Raw genomic sequence first — 19232 nt, forward strand, 5'->3', positions numbered from 1 at the left:
GGATTTTTGCTCACCGTTCTTGGGATCATTTTGAGCCCACGGGGTGAGATCTTGCGTGGAGCCCCAGATCGAAGGAGATTATCAGTGGTCTTGTATGTCTTCCATTTTCTAATTATTGCTCCCACAATTGATTTGTTCACACCAAGCTGCTTGCCTATTGCAGGTTCAGTCTTCCCAGCCTGGTGCAGGTCTACAATTTTGTTTCTGGTGTCCTTTGACAGCTCTTTGGTCTTCACCATAGTGGAGTTTGGAGTGTGACTGTTTGAGGTTGTGGACAGGTGTCTTTTATACTGATGACAAGTTCGAACGGGTGCCATTGATACAGGTAATGAGTGCAGGACAGAGGAGCCTCCTAAAGAAGAAGGTACAGGTCTGTGAGAGCCAGAAATCTTGCTTGTTTGTAGGTGACCAAATACTTATTTTCCACCATAATTTGCAAATAAATTATTTCCAAATCAGCCAATGTGATTGTTTGGTCTTTTTTTTTACATTTTGTCTCTCACAGTTGAGGTCTACCTATGATGCCAATTACAGGCCTCTCTCATCTTTTTAAGTGGGAGAGCTTGCACAATTGGTGGTTGACTAAATACTTTTTTGCCCCACTATATGTAAACATTTATTGGCAATATGAGAATTTCTAGGATTGGTTTCTCCTGCAGTTGATAACTTTAACATAGTAAGGTAGCTGGACAATTCATAGGGTATTTTGTTTGTATTTAACACATTTTCTGTCAGTTTTCCTATAACGAGGAAAATATGCTGGTTCTCTTTTTGGATAAAAATGAATATTTTTTTTCTGGAAATCAGATATTGAGTTGATGTTCTAGTATTGAATAACAATTCCATTAGTTATTCCAAAGAATTATTGGCTTCTTGTATGTGAAATAGCTACAAGAAATCCCTTACTATACCAATGAGTTCCATATACTTTGACAATAATTGTCTACTACAAACCTATGTTGAAAACCCTATGAATTTCTAACTGAACCATACGATTTATGTTCTAATTCCCAAACATGTATTTCAACAATAAGAAGATTGTAACTTGCCCTAATTTTGTGTTTTACAGTCTGTATGCATGGATATTGGTATGAATATATGGTGTTGTGACCTACGATATTATTAGAATTTCTCATGAGGATATTATTTTGGAATTCCTATCTCCCAAGGAGAATTCTGGGGAAAAGAATCGCAATAATACAAAAGAAGAGGTTTTAGTTCTGAACAAGTAATTACTTCAAAGAAGACGACCTATGAGTTTCGTTTCATAATACTTTTGGCATAGTTGAATTGCAAAAGAACCGGCTATTTCATTTATATTGTTGCTATGTCTAGTGTTTTTAGGATATAAAAAATGAAGCCATTCTTCTAAGGTAAAGGGAATCATTTAAAAAAAAAAATCCTTTCCTAAGAAACTTTGGAGTTAGCATTGGGCTAGCTGTAGTCACATTTAAGATTACTTTCAACATTCACAACTGGGACTGATATATTTGCAATAGATCTCTAATGTTTTGAGTTTATCAGGTATGAATATTCTATGACAGTTTGAAATTCATTTCAGAAATTGAATATATACACATGTAGAGTGGGCAGCGCCACTATATTTTCTAAACTTGGAAAATATTTTGTTTGAGAGACTGATTATGCCTGATTTATTTTAAAAAATAATAATCAAATGAGTTTATACATAGATGGGGATAACTAACATGAGGAACAGTTAATAATGGAATTATATTGGGAACGATATTTTAGCTTTATCCCAACATTCTTTCAATAAGTTAAAGGCAGTATATGTGGCTCAAAACAAAAACTATTGAAGATAAAAGATAAGTGTTTCCCAACCGTGTCCAAACCTAAGGGGCAGTGCTCATCTTCGTTTCTTCCCTGAGGGAGCCAGCATTGTCTGAAGACATTTTCGTGGTCATGTGGCCAACATAACTATGTTGAGGTGCACGGAACACTGTTATTTTTCCACCAAAGTGGTACCTATTTATTTGCATTTGCGTGCTTTCAAACTACTAGGTTGCCAGGAGCTGGTTATCCTTATTAATTCAAGGTCACCCAATGAGTTTTGTGGCTATGTGTGGATTTGAATTATAAATCTCAGAATCTGGGCAACTAGTAGATTACCTGAATGTGCTATACTGTAGGTTTGAGAGGAAATCACTGTCAACTATTGTTACCCTCCCCATCTCAGAAATACCAACAATAGCCAAATCTCCTGCACCTATCTTCATCCCTCTGAATGCCCAACCACTGGTGATCCTAGAAAAAAATTTATAAGATGTATTTTATGGACCAGGGATCTCCAGTGCCCAGGCCATGGTCCACTATGGGTCCGTGGCTCGTGGGGAGCTGTGCTGCGCAAGCGGTGGGCAAACTTGCAAAGCATTATTTGAGGAGGATTAGATTGTGTGCATGCAACCATCCTCTACTCCCGTGCTGCTGCCGCCAGTCACAAACCCAAAAAGGTTGGGGACCATTGTTATAAACAAAAGATTGGAAAAGCACCAGGCCCAGATGGAGTAACTACTTTTTGCTTAAAAGTCTGCGCTGATCAACTGGCTCCAATCTTTATCTGCATCTTTAATAAATCACTGGAGATTTATTATATTCCTTCTTGCTTCGATTGCTCTACAATCATCCTGATTCCCAAGAAGCCCTCCATCTTGGGATGACTGCAGACCAGATGCTCTGATATCTGTAGTTATGAAAACCTTTGAAAGGTTAGTGCTGGCCCACCTGAAAATCATGACAGATCCACTGTTAGACCTCTTGAAGTTTGGCTATTGTGCAAATAGATTGGCAGATGATGCTGTCAATATGGCACAGCACTACATCTTGCAACATCTTATATCCCCAGAGACTTATACACAGGTCCTCTTTGTAGACTTTAGCTCGGCATTCATTACTTTCATTCCAGAAATTCTTCACTCTAAACTGATTCAGCTAGCTCTCCCTGGATTATAAGCTTTCTGACAGATAGAAAGCAACAGGTGAAGCTAGGGAAAATCACATTGAATACCCAAACAATTAGCACAGGTTCCCTCAGGGCTGTGTGCTCTCTTCATTACTCTCTTCTCTCTATACAAATGATTGTATCTCAAAGGATCCATCATTTAAAGTACTGACCTTTGCAGATGGTACCACAGTCATTGGTTTCATTTGAGATGGTGATGAGTCTGCATATCAACAGGAGACTGAACAACTAGCCTGTGGTAAAGCCAGAACAATCTGGAGCTGAACACTCCTAAAACTGTAATGATATTAGTGGAATTTAGGAGGAACACTCCTACTCACTACCTCTTACTATATTAGATAACATAGTATCAAGAATAGAGTTTTCAAGTTTTGGGTTGCATAATCTCCCAGGATTTTGAAATGGAAACTTAACATTAGAACTATCATTAAAAAGGCACAATAAAGAATATTTTCCCTGTGTCAACTCAGAAAGTTCAGACTGCCCCAGAAGCTGTTAATAATACAGATTAATTATTGAGCCTGTCATTTGTACCTCTATAACTAACTGGTTTGCTACAGCAACCAAACAGGACAAGTACAGACTTAGTGGATAGTTAGAAATGCAGAAAAAACAATTGCAACCAGCATGGAAGGCCTTCCATTGAGGACCTCTATATTGCATAGGTCAGGGGGTCTGAGAAAGACCCCTCACATCCTGGACATAAACTGTTTCAACTCCGCAGGAAGCTGCTACAGGGCATTGCATCCCAAACCAATTAGATACAGAGACAGTTTTTCCTTAATGCCATCATTCTGATGAACACCTAATTCCCACTGTAATGTCATTCATTCATTCTCTCTCTCTCTCTCTCTCTCTCTCTCTCTCTCTCTCACACACACACACACACACACACACACACCAATCCATCCATGTAGTATTTTCTACTATCTTTTGTTATTGGCATCATTATTGTGATTATTATTACTCTGTTGTTTTGCATGTATACTGAGAGTTCCTGCACTGGAGACAAATTCCTTGTGTGTCTAATAACATTTGGCCAAATTAAGTATTTTCTCCTCTCCTCTCTTCTCTGGCCATGCCAATCATTTTTGTAATTAGACATACTGTAGTATAATTACAACAAGAGATAATTTCTGTTGCTCAGTATTACTTAGCACACCCACTCTTTATTGTATATTATTTTTATAATATCTGTTTTCATTTGCAAACATGGTAGACATTGCTAATCAGCCCTTTGCAGTTGCCATTGACGCCTCTGAGTCTGTTTTGAGACCATTTATTTTGATAGAACCATTGTTGAGAACAGTTTGTAAAATAATACTCCTGTAAGTATCATCTACAAAATATTACCTGTACTTCATGTAAGGAAGATTTCATTTAAAAATGTCCAAAATGTGTGACTTTATTTACAAAGCTATACTCTAGTGCAGGTAGTTCTCAACTTATGACCACAATTGAGCCCAACATTTTATTGTTAGCAAGATCGTTGTTAAGAGAGTCTTGCCCCATTTTATGACCTTTTTTTGCTAATTGTTAATCAGAGCCCTGCAATTGTTAGTTGAATCATGTTATTAAGTGACTCCAGCTTTCCCTATTGACCTTGAAAGTACAGCTGTCATAAACACATGCCAGTTGTGTAACACCTGAATTTTGATCATGTAACTATGGGGATACTTCAATGGTCGTAAGTGTGGGAAAAATCATAAGTCACTTTTTTCAATGCTGTTATAACTTCAAATGGTGACTAAATGAGTGGTTGTAATCAAGGACCATCTGTACTAGAAACCCACAATTCGTTTTTATGTAATCCTTTTCTATTTTGGTTTCTGTAACACACACAGATACAGGAAGTCCTCAACATTTGACCCTAATGGAGCTTATCCATTATGTGGTATATTGTGACAGTCATAAAATGGGTTGGTCATGTGATTGACCTGATTTGACCTCTTTTTACCAACAAGCATTAAGTAACTGCTGGAGTTGTTAAGCGAACACTGTGGTTGTTAAAGCAAGCCAGTGGTTTGCTATGGGTGTGATTTTACCGAAAACTGGAAATAAGTCCTAGTTTTCAAGAAAACCTTTGTAAAACCTGACTGCAGAATGTAGCAAATGCAGCCATGTTGGCAAACACCTGAAGTTTGGCCATGTTCTAAGTTGAATTATATGCAATGTAATATTATTATGAAAGTGTAGGTAATATGTTTAACTTTTGTTCTTAATTTTTTTCTGGAATTCTTAACATTATTTGCTTATACACTGCTGATGTTGGTTTCTATTGGTATCTGGTATTATGAAACCTTTCATCTTACTTAACGTAACTGATGTTTCCATAATAATATCAGTAGACCTCAACTTACAACCATCTTCAACTTATCAGCATAATTGAATCCAAATTTCTGTTGCTAAGTGAGACATTTGTTAAGTGAGTTTTACTCCAGTTTACGAACTTTCTTGTTACAGTTGTTAAATGAATCACTGCAGTTGCTAAATTAGTAACATAATTGTTAAGTGAATCTGGCTTCCCCATTGATTTTGCTTGTCAGAAGGCCGTAAAAGGTAATCATGTGACCCTGGGTCATTGCAACTGACATAAATAAGAACCAGTTGCCGAGTAATTTTGATCACATGACCACGGGGATGCTGCAATTGTCGTAAGTGTGAAAAACAGTTACCAGTCACTTTTTTCCAGGGCTGTTGTAACTTCAAGCAGTCGCTAAATGAACTGTTGTAAGTCGAGAACTGCCTGTAATTGCTCTATTTTACAAAAGAAGATACGGATAGCATGAGCTAAGCTGTGGGATTGTAACTACAGAGAGCAGATGGAGATAAATAAAAGAGTAAAACAAGGAGAAGCCTGCCTTTTACTTTCATCATAGAAATTGACATACTTTCACTTTCTCACCTTGGCAGCCAGAAGAAAAGCTGCTAAATTGGAAGGACACAGAGAATCACTAGAACAATTTGCAGATAAGATTATTTCACCAGGGATGTTGCAGAAAATGTTTGAGGAATTCATTGAAAAAGAATTGTCACTCTTGGGGAGAATCTTTGATAAAAATGAATCTTTTGCCATGAATGGATTTATTTCAAAGATCACCTGTTTAAATGTACCGTTTAAACAATGTACCATTTAAACAATGGCATAAATATATCTAAATTTTATATTAGAGAAAAAAGTTAAAGTTAAATATAAAGTGTTGCAAAATGCAAAAGAAAGAAAACTGGATTTATTAGATTTGAAATTGTATTTAATTGCTTGTTGTTTGGTAGGGATGAAAGAATGGATATTGCTGAAAAATGAGACTTTTACAGTTAGGTGACAACCTGATGTTTTGATGACAAGTACCTTAATGGTATGATAAAGTTAAAATTAATGTAAACTTTAAAAATCTTATTAGATATAAACTCAGATGGTGCCCAAAAACATATTTATGGATAACCAGCTCAGGAATGATATAGAAGAGAACTGGCAGACCTACCTGGAAATTTAGTTGATGTACTGGGACGTACTGGAAAACCATCAAAGGGAATTTAAAATGAAATCAATATAGCAATCAATAGCAAAAGGATATAGTTGTCAGTGGTTTTTCTATTTATAGCTCTCAAAAAGATTTAAAATGGATAAAAATAACATGATATAGAGGAAAATAAGACTGAATTTGAAATACAATTGTGTACTGATGATGAACATGTAACTGCTAAAATATATAAACTTTGTTGTCATTTGAAACACAGGAACAATAAGTTAAATATATGATAAAGTAGACTAAGAATTTTGATTATAATATGCAGATGGATCAGTGGGAAAATACATGGCTAAAAGGATTGAAATTTACATTGTGTTGTGATCCCAGAAATAAATGTTATAAAAAGGTGTATTGTTGGTACATGATGCCAAAGAATGTATAAAGATTGTATAAAAGCACTTCAAATGTATGTTGGAAATGTGAATAATAGGAAGGGACATTTTATAATGCTTGTTGGACATATAAAAAGGTAAATAATTTGATTCAAATGCATATTTTGATACCGAGAATTTTAAAGACCAATGGTTAATTGAAGACAGAACTTTTCCTTTTAGGACTAATGGATAAATAGTTAGAAAAAAACACAATATTATTTAATAATACAATAGTAAAGTTGGAAGGGACCTTGGAGGTCTTCTAGTCCAACCCCCTGCCTAGGCAGGAAACCCTATACCGTTTCAGACAGATGGCTATCCAACATCCTCTTAAAGACTTCCAGTGTTGGGGCATTCACAACTTCTGGAGGCAAGCTGTTCCACTGATTAATTGTTCTCACTGTCAGGAAATTTCTCCTCAGTTCTAAGTTGCTTCTCTCCTTGATTAGTTTCCACCCATTGCTTCTTGTTCTACCCTCAGGTGCTTTGGAGAATAGTTTGACTCCCTCTTCTTTGTGGCAACCTCTGAGATATTGGAACAATGCTATCATGTCTCCCCTAGTCCTTCTTTCTCTTAAGCTAAACATACCCAGTTCTTGCAACCGTTCTTCATATGTTTTAGTCTCCAGTCCCCTAATCATCTTTGTTGCTCTTCTCTGCACTCTTTCTAGAGTCTCCACATCTTTTTTACATCGTGGCGACCAGAACTGAATGCAGTATTCCAAGTGTGGCCTTACCAAGGCATTATAAAGTGGTATTAACACTTCACGTGATCTTGATTCTATCCCTCTGTTGATGCAGCCTAGAACTGTGTTGGCTTTTTTGGCAGCTGCTGCACACTGCTGGCTCATATTTAAATGGTTGTCCACTAGGACTCCAAGATCCCTTTCACAGTTACTACTACTGAGCAAGGTATCACCTATACTGTACCTGTGCATTCCATTTTTGTTGCCTAAATGTAGAACCTTACTCTTTTCACCATTGAATTTCATTTTATTAGATAGTGCCCAATGTTCAAGTTTGTCAAGGTCCTTCTGTATCTTAAGCCTATCTTCTGGAGTGTTGGCTATTCCTGCCAGCTTGGAATTTCAACATATGACTACTATGGAGAGATTACTATATACATAAAGATGGAAAGATTCAACACTACCTATTATGGAGGAAGGGTTGATGAAGTTGAACAGATTTTGTTGAAATGGATAAATTGGTTTCTTTGATTACAGAAAAGGTATTATCTATATTTATTGGTGATTGGAAGCCTCTCATAGAATCTGTGTGCCAATATAAAGTATGATATATAGACAGGATAGATTATAGGAAAAAAGTAATATGTTAGAACTTTAGAGTGAGGTTAAAATATATTAATACCGTAACTGCTGTGAAGAATATTGGAAGCCACTTCTTTGTTCTTTTTCTTTTCTATTTTCCTTACCTTTTTCTTCTTTTCTTTTGCATTTGCTTTTTTTCTTCCTTACTAATAGTTTGCATTACTTTTTTAATTTTTTCTCTAAAGATATCAATAAAAAATACACATACACAAACATACACACACACACATCCTCTAGAGCAGTGTTTCTCAACCTTGTCCACCTGAAGATGTCTAGACTTCAACTCCCGGAATTCTGGGAGTTGAAGTCCAGACATCTTCAAGTGGACAAGGTTGAGAAACACTGCTCTAGAGCCTTGTTCCCCAACCCCCGGGCCGCGGACTGGTGCCGGTCCGTGGATCAATCGGCACCGGGCCGCCCGAGGAACTTCAAATCATTTCACTGTGGCGGGCGGCCGAGGCGCAGAGCATTGCGCCCTCCCAAGGCCCCCCATTGTGTGACAATAGCGAATGAAAATTCGCTATTGTTACACTGATGTTCCTCCTGGCCAATCAGGGAGCGGGTCCTCCCGCTTCCTGATTGGCCGAAAGGCAAACCTCACGCCATTGGCCGAAAGGCAAACCTCATGCCATTGGCCGAGGAGGAGGCGCCACGGGAGGACTGAGGACTCGAGGTTGGAGATGCCGGGACTGAAGAGAAGCTGCCATAAGATAAGTGCACGGAGGGGGGGGACGACTCAGCACTATCAAACGGAAAGAGGAGCAGCAGTGGTTTTATTAGAATGCCCTCTCATTCACCCAGGCCTATTGCACTTATTTAGGTCAACAACTCCTGGGTCGAATGTGTTTGTGCAGGTTCAGGCATAAGTGCACGGAGGGGGGGGCGGGGGTTCTCTGCTATTGAGGAGACTCAGCACTATGGCGCGATGATCTCTGTATTGAAAGGGGGAATGCTGGGGCATCTCTGTATTGAAAGGGGCACGCTGGCAACTACGTTCGAGACAACAACTCTGCCGGTGTTCTGAATTAAAGTCATGGCGGAATACCCTGAGATTGCCACCACAGCACTTAAATCCCTATTGCCATTTCCGACAACCTATCTGTGTGAAGCGGGGTTTTCTGCAGTGACAGCAACCAAAACAAAACAACGGAATAAACTGGACATAAGCAACACACTTCGGGTGTCATTGTCTCCTATTACCCCCAGATGGAACCATCTCGTTGCAAAGAAACAAGCTCAGGGTTCTCATTGATTTGGCATTCTAGTGAGTTAAATAAAATAAATCACTTTATATTCATTTTTTGGTGTAGCTGTATTTTATTTTGAAGGAATGTTTAAATACAATTAAATTAAAATAATTAAATCAAAACAAGCGGGCCACGGAAAAATTATCAAACATTTACCGGTCCGCGGCGATAAAAAGGTTGGGGAGCACTGCTCTAGAGCATGAACATGCAAGCAGGCACGTACATAGAAAGATGCTGGCAGCAGATGATCATGTGACAGTGGCAAAGGCATCAGTTCATACTGTCCAGTAAACCATTCCTGTATTTTTATCAAGAAAATAACGGGAATAAAATTTAAAATGATTGACAATATAGTCTAGATGATGGCCCCATCGAGATTCCTCTTTCCAGACAGGTACAGGATTGTTGTCTTTAGTCATTCCTGGTTGCTTCTGTTCAAATTTGGGGAACTCGCTGCTAAAGAGCCAGCTTTGGTTTGTCAGTAGGAGATCGCCCCACTGCTCAGCCGCCAATTTTGGAGGACCTCAGTATTAGGCATTTATTTATTTTTCTTTCTTTTTGTGTGTGTGGAGGCTGTGATGGAATGTTTCAGCAACATACCTTTTCCTTATATACAAATGGTTTGGCAGATGATACTTATAGGTGCTTTTTCTGAATAGCGCATAGTTTTTGAAATTATATTCTGATGTTTTTTTATATTGGAATATATGTAACTTGAAATTAAAAATTTGCATTGCATTCTTAGCTTGTGTTCCCAGAGGAGCTGAACTTCAAAAAGTGCTATCTGGCATGAGTAAGAATGAGATGTTCAGCTAAGGCTGGAGAGGGAAGCAAGTGAAAACACTTTAATTTGAGAATGTGGTTGATTTTTAGCTGTTTTTGCTTTGCACTTTGTGAATTGGAAATTTAGGAAGACTTCTAAAAGCAAACCAGTGATTACTCAGAAGTACTGACTCATAGGTATTAGTGAAGATGAAATGAGCTAAGCTTCATCAGTGTTTTCTATCACTTAAGGAAAATAAGTATTTTTGTAACCTTATGTCCAGCTACAGTTAGGATAGGCAAATCCTGGGTTTTGGACTACCCTAAAAATGCAAACAATGTATCAACTCAATATTCAATGTTTCATGCAAACTGCATTGTGACTGTTCATTTGCAACACGAACACCTTATTGATAAACAGTGCTTGATTGCTATTTCTTAGTTATTACTGCTTTTAAAGATAGCTAAACATATTTTAAATGGCTCTGACCATGCTTTCTTTAGAATTGTATGAAAATTAATATTGGGGTTGATTCATAAACAGTGTACTGCAGCTAGTTTTGGAAAGCAAACAGCTTTCAAATTTGCAAACAATGCATGCACAGTGTGATCTCTGGCAGGAGGAGCCAAGATGGAGTAACTGAGTCATATATAAGAATATTTTGTTTATGGTTACTCCCAAATTTAGTTTTTAATACAAGTAGTCCTTGAATTACGACCACAATTGGGCCCAGTATTTATGTTTCTAAATGAAAAATTTGTTGAGTGAGTTTTGCCCCATTTGACGACTTTTCTTGCCATATTTGTTAAGCAAATCACTGCAGTTCTTAAATTAGTAACACGGTTATTAAGTGAATCTGGCTTCCCCATTGACTTTGCTTGCCAGAAGTTCTCAAAATATGATCACATGACTCCAGGACACTGTAACCACCATAAATATGGACCAGTTGTCAATCATGAGAATGTAAATCATGTGATGCTGCAACATGATAAATGTGAAAAATGATCATAAGTCACTTTTTTCAGTGCCATTGTAACCTCAAATGGTCATGGACTGTTGTAAGTCAAAGACTATCTGTATTATTTTTATTGCTTCAAATCATTAAACAGAAGGAAAGAAGGAGCCCAAACAAAAAAATGTTAAAAGGAAATAAAAAAGCAAGAACACATGTCAGTAACAAACCCAAAACAATATTGGCCATAAGAGTAAAATTTAATAGACTCTCTTAATACTTTGATAAATACTATGTAGGCATTAAAGTGAATGCATGTTTTCCATCCAGAGTTTTAAATCATAGCATTAGAATCTCCATTGGAGTAAAACAGTCTTAAAAGCAGCTGCCACATGATTAATTGGCAGGTTCCAAATTTTTGAAATATAATTTAACATCACATTGATGTGTTCATTAGAATAATGATTCAACATTTCTTTAAATTATTAGCTCATTGATTTCTTAAAATCAATTTTATTGCATTGATTTCCTATTATTAGTCATTTAAAGTTGCCTGAAATATCTCCATATTAATCTTGGTACAGCTTTTCAGTTACATAAAACATTTAACTGTAGATTTAGGAAAAACTTTCTTTACAAATAAAAATTTAGGTGTTTCAGATATTGCCAATATAATAGGACAAAAGATGTTATAATTGAATATAATGCCATATGACAGTGTAAAGTAAACCAAATTAAATTTTTAGCCTTTCTTTTTGGCCTCATACTCAAATGCAGCCACTGTAAAGTAGGAATAGTGGCCATATTGGGATTTTTATGTTTTATTTTTAAATCTAACTCTATCCTAATTTAACACTTTGATACTGCTATCTGATCTATATGCCAGATGGCTTTGTAATGAATGATCAAGTGCACACTTCTGCTGTTTGAATAGCTGGTATTAGAGAAATGTCACATATTTATATTAATAATGGGGATGTTATTTTTTCCTGTTCAGTACTTAGATGTAGCAAATAAATGGTGCTACATTCTGCAAAACTGAGCTAGTAGTATCTCAGCATAATTTACTAGGGTTTTTCTCTTTCTGGATTTACAGAGATATGAAAAATGCTGTAATTGGAAACAACAAACAAAAAGCCAACTTGATTGTTTTGGGAGCAGTTCCAAGGTATGTCCTCTGCTACTCTCATTTTCACTGATTCACAGTCTCATTAAGCCATTAAGGACACTTAATTTCCTGACTGTCGCTGACACTCTACATTTTTTTTTCTATAGCTGAGATTAGTATATCTGATTCTTTGCTATAAAAATTGTTTATATGGATACATCTGTGCTGAAAAATTTGGAAATAATGTCTGTTTCAAAGCTATGGAAATAGTTCAAAAGTCACTGGTTAATAAAACTTCTAAAATAAATGCCTAAACCTGTTTCTTCCCTATCTTACTTGCATGAAGATTTCATATAAGAATTTTGGAGGAAAACACTTTTAATTTAAAAAAAGAAGCAATTTACTCTTCCTTTTTAAATTGTGAGGTTAACTTCCAGGTCACCTAATTACTAATCTTCTATAGCAAATTTCTACAATTTGTTTAGTGTCTAACATCCTGTTACCAAGTTTCTCATAGTAAACATAAAGTATCAAGTTGTTTCATGTAAATTTGTGGGTCGATATTATTTTTTTACATATTCCTAGGACCTTTTGCTATAAGGTGGTCTGAAAATCAATAATCTTGTAATCGTTAACAAGACTCCTATTCTTCAACACCATTCTTATTTTTTATTTCATTTATATCTTGCATCTCCATAAGTAAAAGCACTTCCAATTCCATTTTTATAATGCTTTCATCCTATTGTTGTTTTTGACTTTAAATTTTTTGATGGAAGAAGCCTTTAGTTCCTTTTGATAAAACAATGGGCTTCTGAATTAATTGTTGATCTACTGTAAAGCATTCCAAAATCAACCAGTAGAACTTAACCCCCCCTCCCCCCAGCCTAAAGTTATCCAGCTGGATTTCATAAGTAAGGTGGAACTAGAACTCACATTTCTCTGGTTTCTACTCTGGTGCTTTAGCCACTAGATGACACTGGATCTCACTATAAACTACTAACATAAGGCTATTGACTATTTCCATCACAGATATCCCTTGTATTTTGACCACTAATTTAGTGACCACTGTTATAATGGCACTAAACTAAAGGGACTTATGAAAGGTCCTGGAAGTTCCTGTAGTCACAGTTTCCCTGTAGTTACATTACCAGCTTTTATATCTTCCCAGTCATCTTCCCACAAACAAAAGTCAATGGGGAAGTAGACAGAAGGTTCACAAGTTGTCCCACTGCTCTTTTGCCCACCCAAAACACCTGCAGAGCCACCTATACTTCATAGTACCAACCCAGTTACCTGCACTCCTTTGTGGCACCTGCCCATGGAACTGCAGCAGCGCCCCCCACCCCCCTTTCAATTCTCATACACAGCATTTATTTGCTGGCTTACTTGCCTGGGACCGAATCTCTTCTCCTTTTTATGTCTCATGAGGTTGTCGCTTAAAGACTTGTGTGGTCTTGGGGTTGTTGGGATTGCCATCACTAAGCATGATGTAATGTTTTATGGCCACATTTCTTGACAATGGAAATTCTGATCCCAATTGCTATCACAACTTGAGTACCACCTGAACAATGTGGGTTTCCCCCCTCGATTTGTACCAAATATGTTTTTTGCTTTTGCTTTGTCAGCAGAATTAAAATGTCAGCATTAATAATTATGACTAAAGTATATAATAGACCTGGTTTACTCACAATGTGCTCTTTAACTGTTACCTCTAGGCAAAACAACACTATTTTGAGATTTAGGTTACCTTATTGTCCAGATAATCCACAAACCAGATGCAGCTATCCAGTACTTTCTTTGTTCATCCCACAGAAATGCAATTTTATTCTGATATTGGAGAAGAAATAATATAATTATTTGAACCTTAAAATAGGGTTTACCTTAAATAGGGTTGACCTTAAACTTACATCAATTACATCATAAACTCTGAAAACTTTTTTAAAATGGTCTAATTTGCATTTGTTTAAAATCTGATGTGTCAGATTTTAACATTTTTATAAACAGAGTAATGATATGGCTATGTACCTGAATGCTTTATTCTTTCACTTAGTAATTCCTAGATATGATGACCATTACATTTGTGCGGTGTCTCCAGGCCAGGGCCCCCTTGATTCTTGATTGATTAGAAAGATGAAGGATAAATCTAAATAAATAAAGCCTCCTATCAGCCAAATTAGTATAACTATTTAGTGTGATACAAATGTAATACTTCCAAGCATTTAAAAATAGATGGGAATTAGAGTTATAAAAGCAAAAGATTTCAAGCAAACAAGAGGCATATGCCTACTAATTCAATGATATTAAGCAATCAGAAAATATTAATCTGCACTGAGAAATGGTAAAATTAATTCTTATTCTTAATATACAAATTCTTGGACTAGAGAGATTCAGATTCTTTTTTCTGTTAGATCATAGCACTCATTGAATGACTTTAGGTTAGTGAAAGTAAAATTAAGGCAGACTATACTACATACTTTGACTCATTCCAACTCAAAACAGGATATAAATGCATGTAATGTAAAAAATCAGTACAGTCACCAGTAGTATATATATGTCAAGTTAATTTAGCATGAAGATAACAATGGACAAAAAATTGTTTTAGTTACTGAAAATGAAATTGCATATAGAGGCAAAAGCTACTTATTGCAAACTAGAACATCGAATCTCCCCTTATATTTGAAAATAAAAATAAAAGCAATAATGCTGGAGTTCAAGCTGAGCAACAGTTTGTTACAATAGTATAGTACAAGGAATTGTTTTTGACTCAAGACAGTAGGTATATAGAAATGTATATACCCAAGATTATGTTGCTGATAAAGTTATCAAGCATCTTAGTAAAACTTCATTAATGTGCAACTTAGTCCTTTTGATAAACAATATAGGAAGAAGTTAATGATTATTTTTTTCCCAAAATGTGCTTTATTATTATTTACTAAAGTAAACTTGTATTATACTGTCACGAGGAAGATATTGAGTTCACATAAATAAATAAATCAACTTTTAAAATTTATTTATATTATATACTGTAGATGAATGATGATGATGAAGAATCAATTGTAGATAAAAATGTCCTCAAAATTTAGCTATCCTTGACATTTATAAAATACCAAAGCTCTTATGCTATATAACTGCAATTCTATGCATTTTTACTAAAGAGTAAAGCAATCCTTGGTAATGGTTTGAGTAAAACAATCAAACTCAATAGAACTTTCTTCTGCATAGACTTGAATGGAATGCACTTACATATTTTAGCAGGCTTATATGCCACTCATATATGTCTTACAAACTTACAAAACAGTTAACAAGATTTAAAACAATAGTATAATAACATAAATAGAAAAAACAATATCACTTCCCAAGTGCCAAGAAGCTACCATATTAGCCCATTCTACCGGAGAACAAAAATAATCCCTAAAATCCCTGACAACATGCTTCACTTTATCCTATATCCTTCCCTAATCCCTATATTTAATAATTGAAAAAAGGAGAAGAAAAGTTCCTGTTGTTTATGCTGAAATCCACCTGCAATATTCTTCATGTCCTCCAATACCTTGTTCCGTGTTCACACATAATTCTTAATCTGGTATTCATTCATTCATTCATTCATTCATTCATTCATTCATTCATTCATTCATTCATTCATTCATTCATTCATGTTTCAATTTGTATAGCACCTATCCCAAATACATACTTCTGGGCAGGCACAGTAATTAAAACTATATAAAAACAGAATACAAATATATATATAAAAATGAAGCAAAAAAGTATTCAGTAGCACAGTTAGTAGCCAAGGTATAACCAGAATTGTCCATAACAATCAACATAACCATTGCATAGATTTAACCACACATCCCAATTCCCAAGCCCAGTGGCAAGTCTTTAAGGCCTTACAAGAAGTCAGAAGAGTCAGGGTGAATCTAATTTTTGAAATATATCTACTTTTGTAGGAGGTACCAAAAGCAATAAGGTGAGCCAATTGCCAATTACAATAACCAAAAATTGAAATATCCAACTTTTCCCAACATCATCAGTAATGTGTTAACTTCCGATTGTTGAAGAAAAACAATAAAGGGCAGAAGAGAATCTCTGCTTGATGTTATGAGAAAATGGAAGGCTTAGCTGCTTTTTCTCCTCTCTAGCAAGTCTCCATACTTGGTGAAGAGAAGAAAAAATTAACCACTATAACTGGAGAAGAGAGGGCAGGTTTGTGAGATGACAAGGAACACAAAGTAGGTGTTACTGCTAGGAATAGCTACTTCAAGAAGTTTGATATTTTTCCCTAAGCATTAAAGCACACATACAACTTTGTTTGTTGGGAAGGCTTCAATTAAAATGGCCATGGAGGCAGAGAGCCTTACATCTGGATGGGAAAGGAGCCTGGTATTTGAATTCTGCATGTTATCAAATTTCTTCAGTCTTCCTTGCCATCTGAATCTCAATATTTTCATAGAAAGTTGCATTTTCCACTGGAAAATACCACTTTTCTTTTATGTAACTAACATTGATTCAGCCTGGCTTGCACCAAGATGGAGAGTGTTGTAAGGAATGTCCTTAACAAATTCTATAGATGACTCCTGAGAGCTGTGCTAGCTTGACTTTGTTCACATTACAAGAAGCTAAATTCTTCAAGTGTGCTGCAAGATTAAGTTGTGAATATAACCTATAGTTGTGTTAATTTGCCTTATCTCATTTATTAGACGCAAATGATGTTTGTCAATAGTAGATGCTAGAGCAAAACACTTAAGATGTTAATTATATTTTGTTTAAAAACTTCCCAAATTGTAACTCAGGAACTGAGAAGTAGGATTTAAAGGAAGCAGAAGTCATGACCAAACACTTACTATCTAACATCTGTTCATATAATGGTTTATAGCATGTACAATTCTCAAAAGGATGGCTAAAGTTTGTTTTTCTCCTTCAACTGTACACAATCCTTTCCTTAATTTGGTAGAAACATAATGGCAGGTTTTGCATAGTTTGGCATCTTTTATCCAATATGAAATTGTGAGTGAGGGCATGTCCCCGAGGAGCTTTAAAAAATGGTCTCAAAAATGTTAATACCTGATTATCATTAAAAGCTATGCCTCTTTCTCCATAGTGAGGGGAGGAGTATCCAGGATGGGTTGATCTTGTCCTCTCTTGATTGGACTGAGTCAGATAAGCTCTTTTGGCCACGCCTTGGTCACCCGGCTCCACCCAGTTATTGACTCAGTCCATCAATGGACGGCTGTGTTCATCCTGAGATCCTGAAGAAACTTAAAGGAAAAATTTTAAATTGCTGCAAAAGCGATCAAAATTGCCTCCACGCTGCCTGATCAATCACTAGAGGCTGAGGAAACCCCCAGCAGGGGTAGAAAGCCTGCACAGAAACCGCTAAGGCGGGGTGCAGCCCAGGTCACAGAGCGAGACCAATGGCACTAAGTGAGGACACTCACCAAAGACAGGCAAGCGAGTTTCACAGAGGCCTCTGCAGCAAGGGTGATGCCTAAGGAGGCTCTAAGGGCGCCGGAGCGCTTCACCGCTCCCCTTGGGTTGAGTGACGAACCGTGGCATTTTAAAATGCCCCGAAGCACCCGCGCTGGCAGCGATCATCAGAGAACAAGGTGAGAGCCGGAGAGGCTCAGAAAGAGCTGCGGGAGGCTGGGGGAAGAGAGAGAGAGCCCTCAGCGGCTACGGATGCCGCGCAACAGCCTGCAAAGGCATAAGCCGCTTCCACGTGCTCCAACAAAGAGGAGCTTTTTGAATTTGGAGCCGGGAGCCATTTTGAAACCACAGCTCAGAGGAGGCTGGCAAGAGCCAAACACTCAGCCCTGCAACCAGCAACCACTGGAGGCACTGAGGAGCCCTTAAAAAGGTTAGAAACCATCTCGGAGGCATCAGCCAAGGGCGGGGGAGGCAAGGCAAAGGCCAAAAAAGAAGCATATCTCCACCAAGGGGGCTAAAGAGGCAGGCTGTGGATCCAAACCCCCCTAGCTCCAAATATGAAAGGCAGAGGCACCAAGCCTTGGAGCGCATCGGCCACAAGGCCAGCAGCAGGAAGACCCCCCTCCGGCCTGGAACCTGAGGAAAGATTACCAGGTTTCTCTTCACCTGGCAGGGCTGCAGAAGGGGACCCCTCCCTCCAGGTGAGGATTCCCTTCGACAGCTCGGGCTTTGTCATCCTGTGTTCCGGCAACCTTGCTATCACAATTTATGCAAGCTCTATTCAATCCTTTTCTGAGTGCCTGACTAGCTGGAGAAGCCCAGACAGGGCAACGAGGCTCAGATCGCTGCTGAGGGTTTCCCTTTAAATAAGGTCTTCCCTTTAAGGAAAAACTTTCCCTTTAAGAAAGAGAAAGGAAAGCAGCTGGAGGAGCGGGCGCAAGGCTCTCAGCACTGAGCTCTATCACAGCGCATTCTACACGAAGCACGGTCACTTTGGTGGCTTGGGCCATGCAGGCCTCACTATCTGAGATCTGTAGGGCAGCCACGGGGTCTCCCCCCCTTACCATTCGTGAGGAATTACAAGTTGGACTCCTTTGTTTCTGTGGAAGCCTCATTCGGACGTAGGGTGATGCAGGCTGTTCACAGGGAGGGGGACACGCCTCACCAGGCATAAGTTTGGGCATATACTCAAATGTGTAACCCTCCCTAGGGACGTGTAGGCTTTGGTACGTCCCATCCTGGATACTCCTCCCCTCACTATGGAGAAAGGGCATTGGTACTTACCTGATACGCCTCTTCTCATAGTGGGGGAGGAGTATCCAGCCCCTCCCTGATACGAGTATGTTGCAAAATTGTTATGTTGTTTGTTGAACTGTTCTGTTGATGTAATAAATAAAGGTTTGAAACTAAAATAAAGTTAGAGTGGATGACACAGCGAGTTGGATAGAGTTCTTCGCCGATAACAGGGTGGAGCCTGGTGACCAAGGCGTGGCTAAAAGAGCTTGACTCAGTCCAATCAAGAGAGG

General features: G+C 37.6%; 1 protein-coding gene across 3 annotated transcripts in view; it reads left to right on the forward strand.

Annotated features, from left to right (window-relative positions):
- ARMC8 (armadillo repeat containing 8) overlaps positions 1-19232 on the forward strand; it is a 58840-nt gene that overhangs the window by 4617 nt on the left and 34991 nt on the right. For 2 of the 3 annotated variants that reach the window (XM_081953856.1, XM_081953858.1), the window contains exon 3: positions 12271-12342. The exons of the other annotated variant lie outside the window; for it this stretch is intronic. In XM_081953856.1, coding sequence (XP_081809982.1) covers positions 12271-12342 — 72 coding nt within the window. The remainder of the gene's footprint in view (positions 1-12270; positions 12343-19232) is intronic. 3 annotated transcript variants of the gene reach the window in all.

Source organism: Natrix helvetica (genome assembly GCF_964273705.1).
Source record: "Natrix helvetica genome assembly, chromosome: 5".
Lineage (NCBI taxonomy): Eukaryota > Metazoa > Chordata > Lepidosauria > Squamata > Natricidae > Natrix > Natrix helvetica.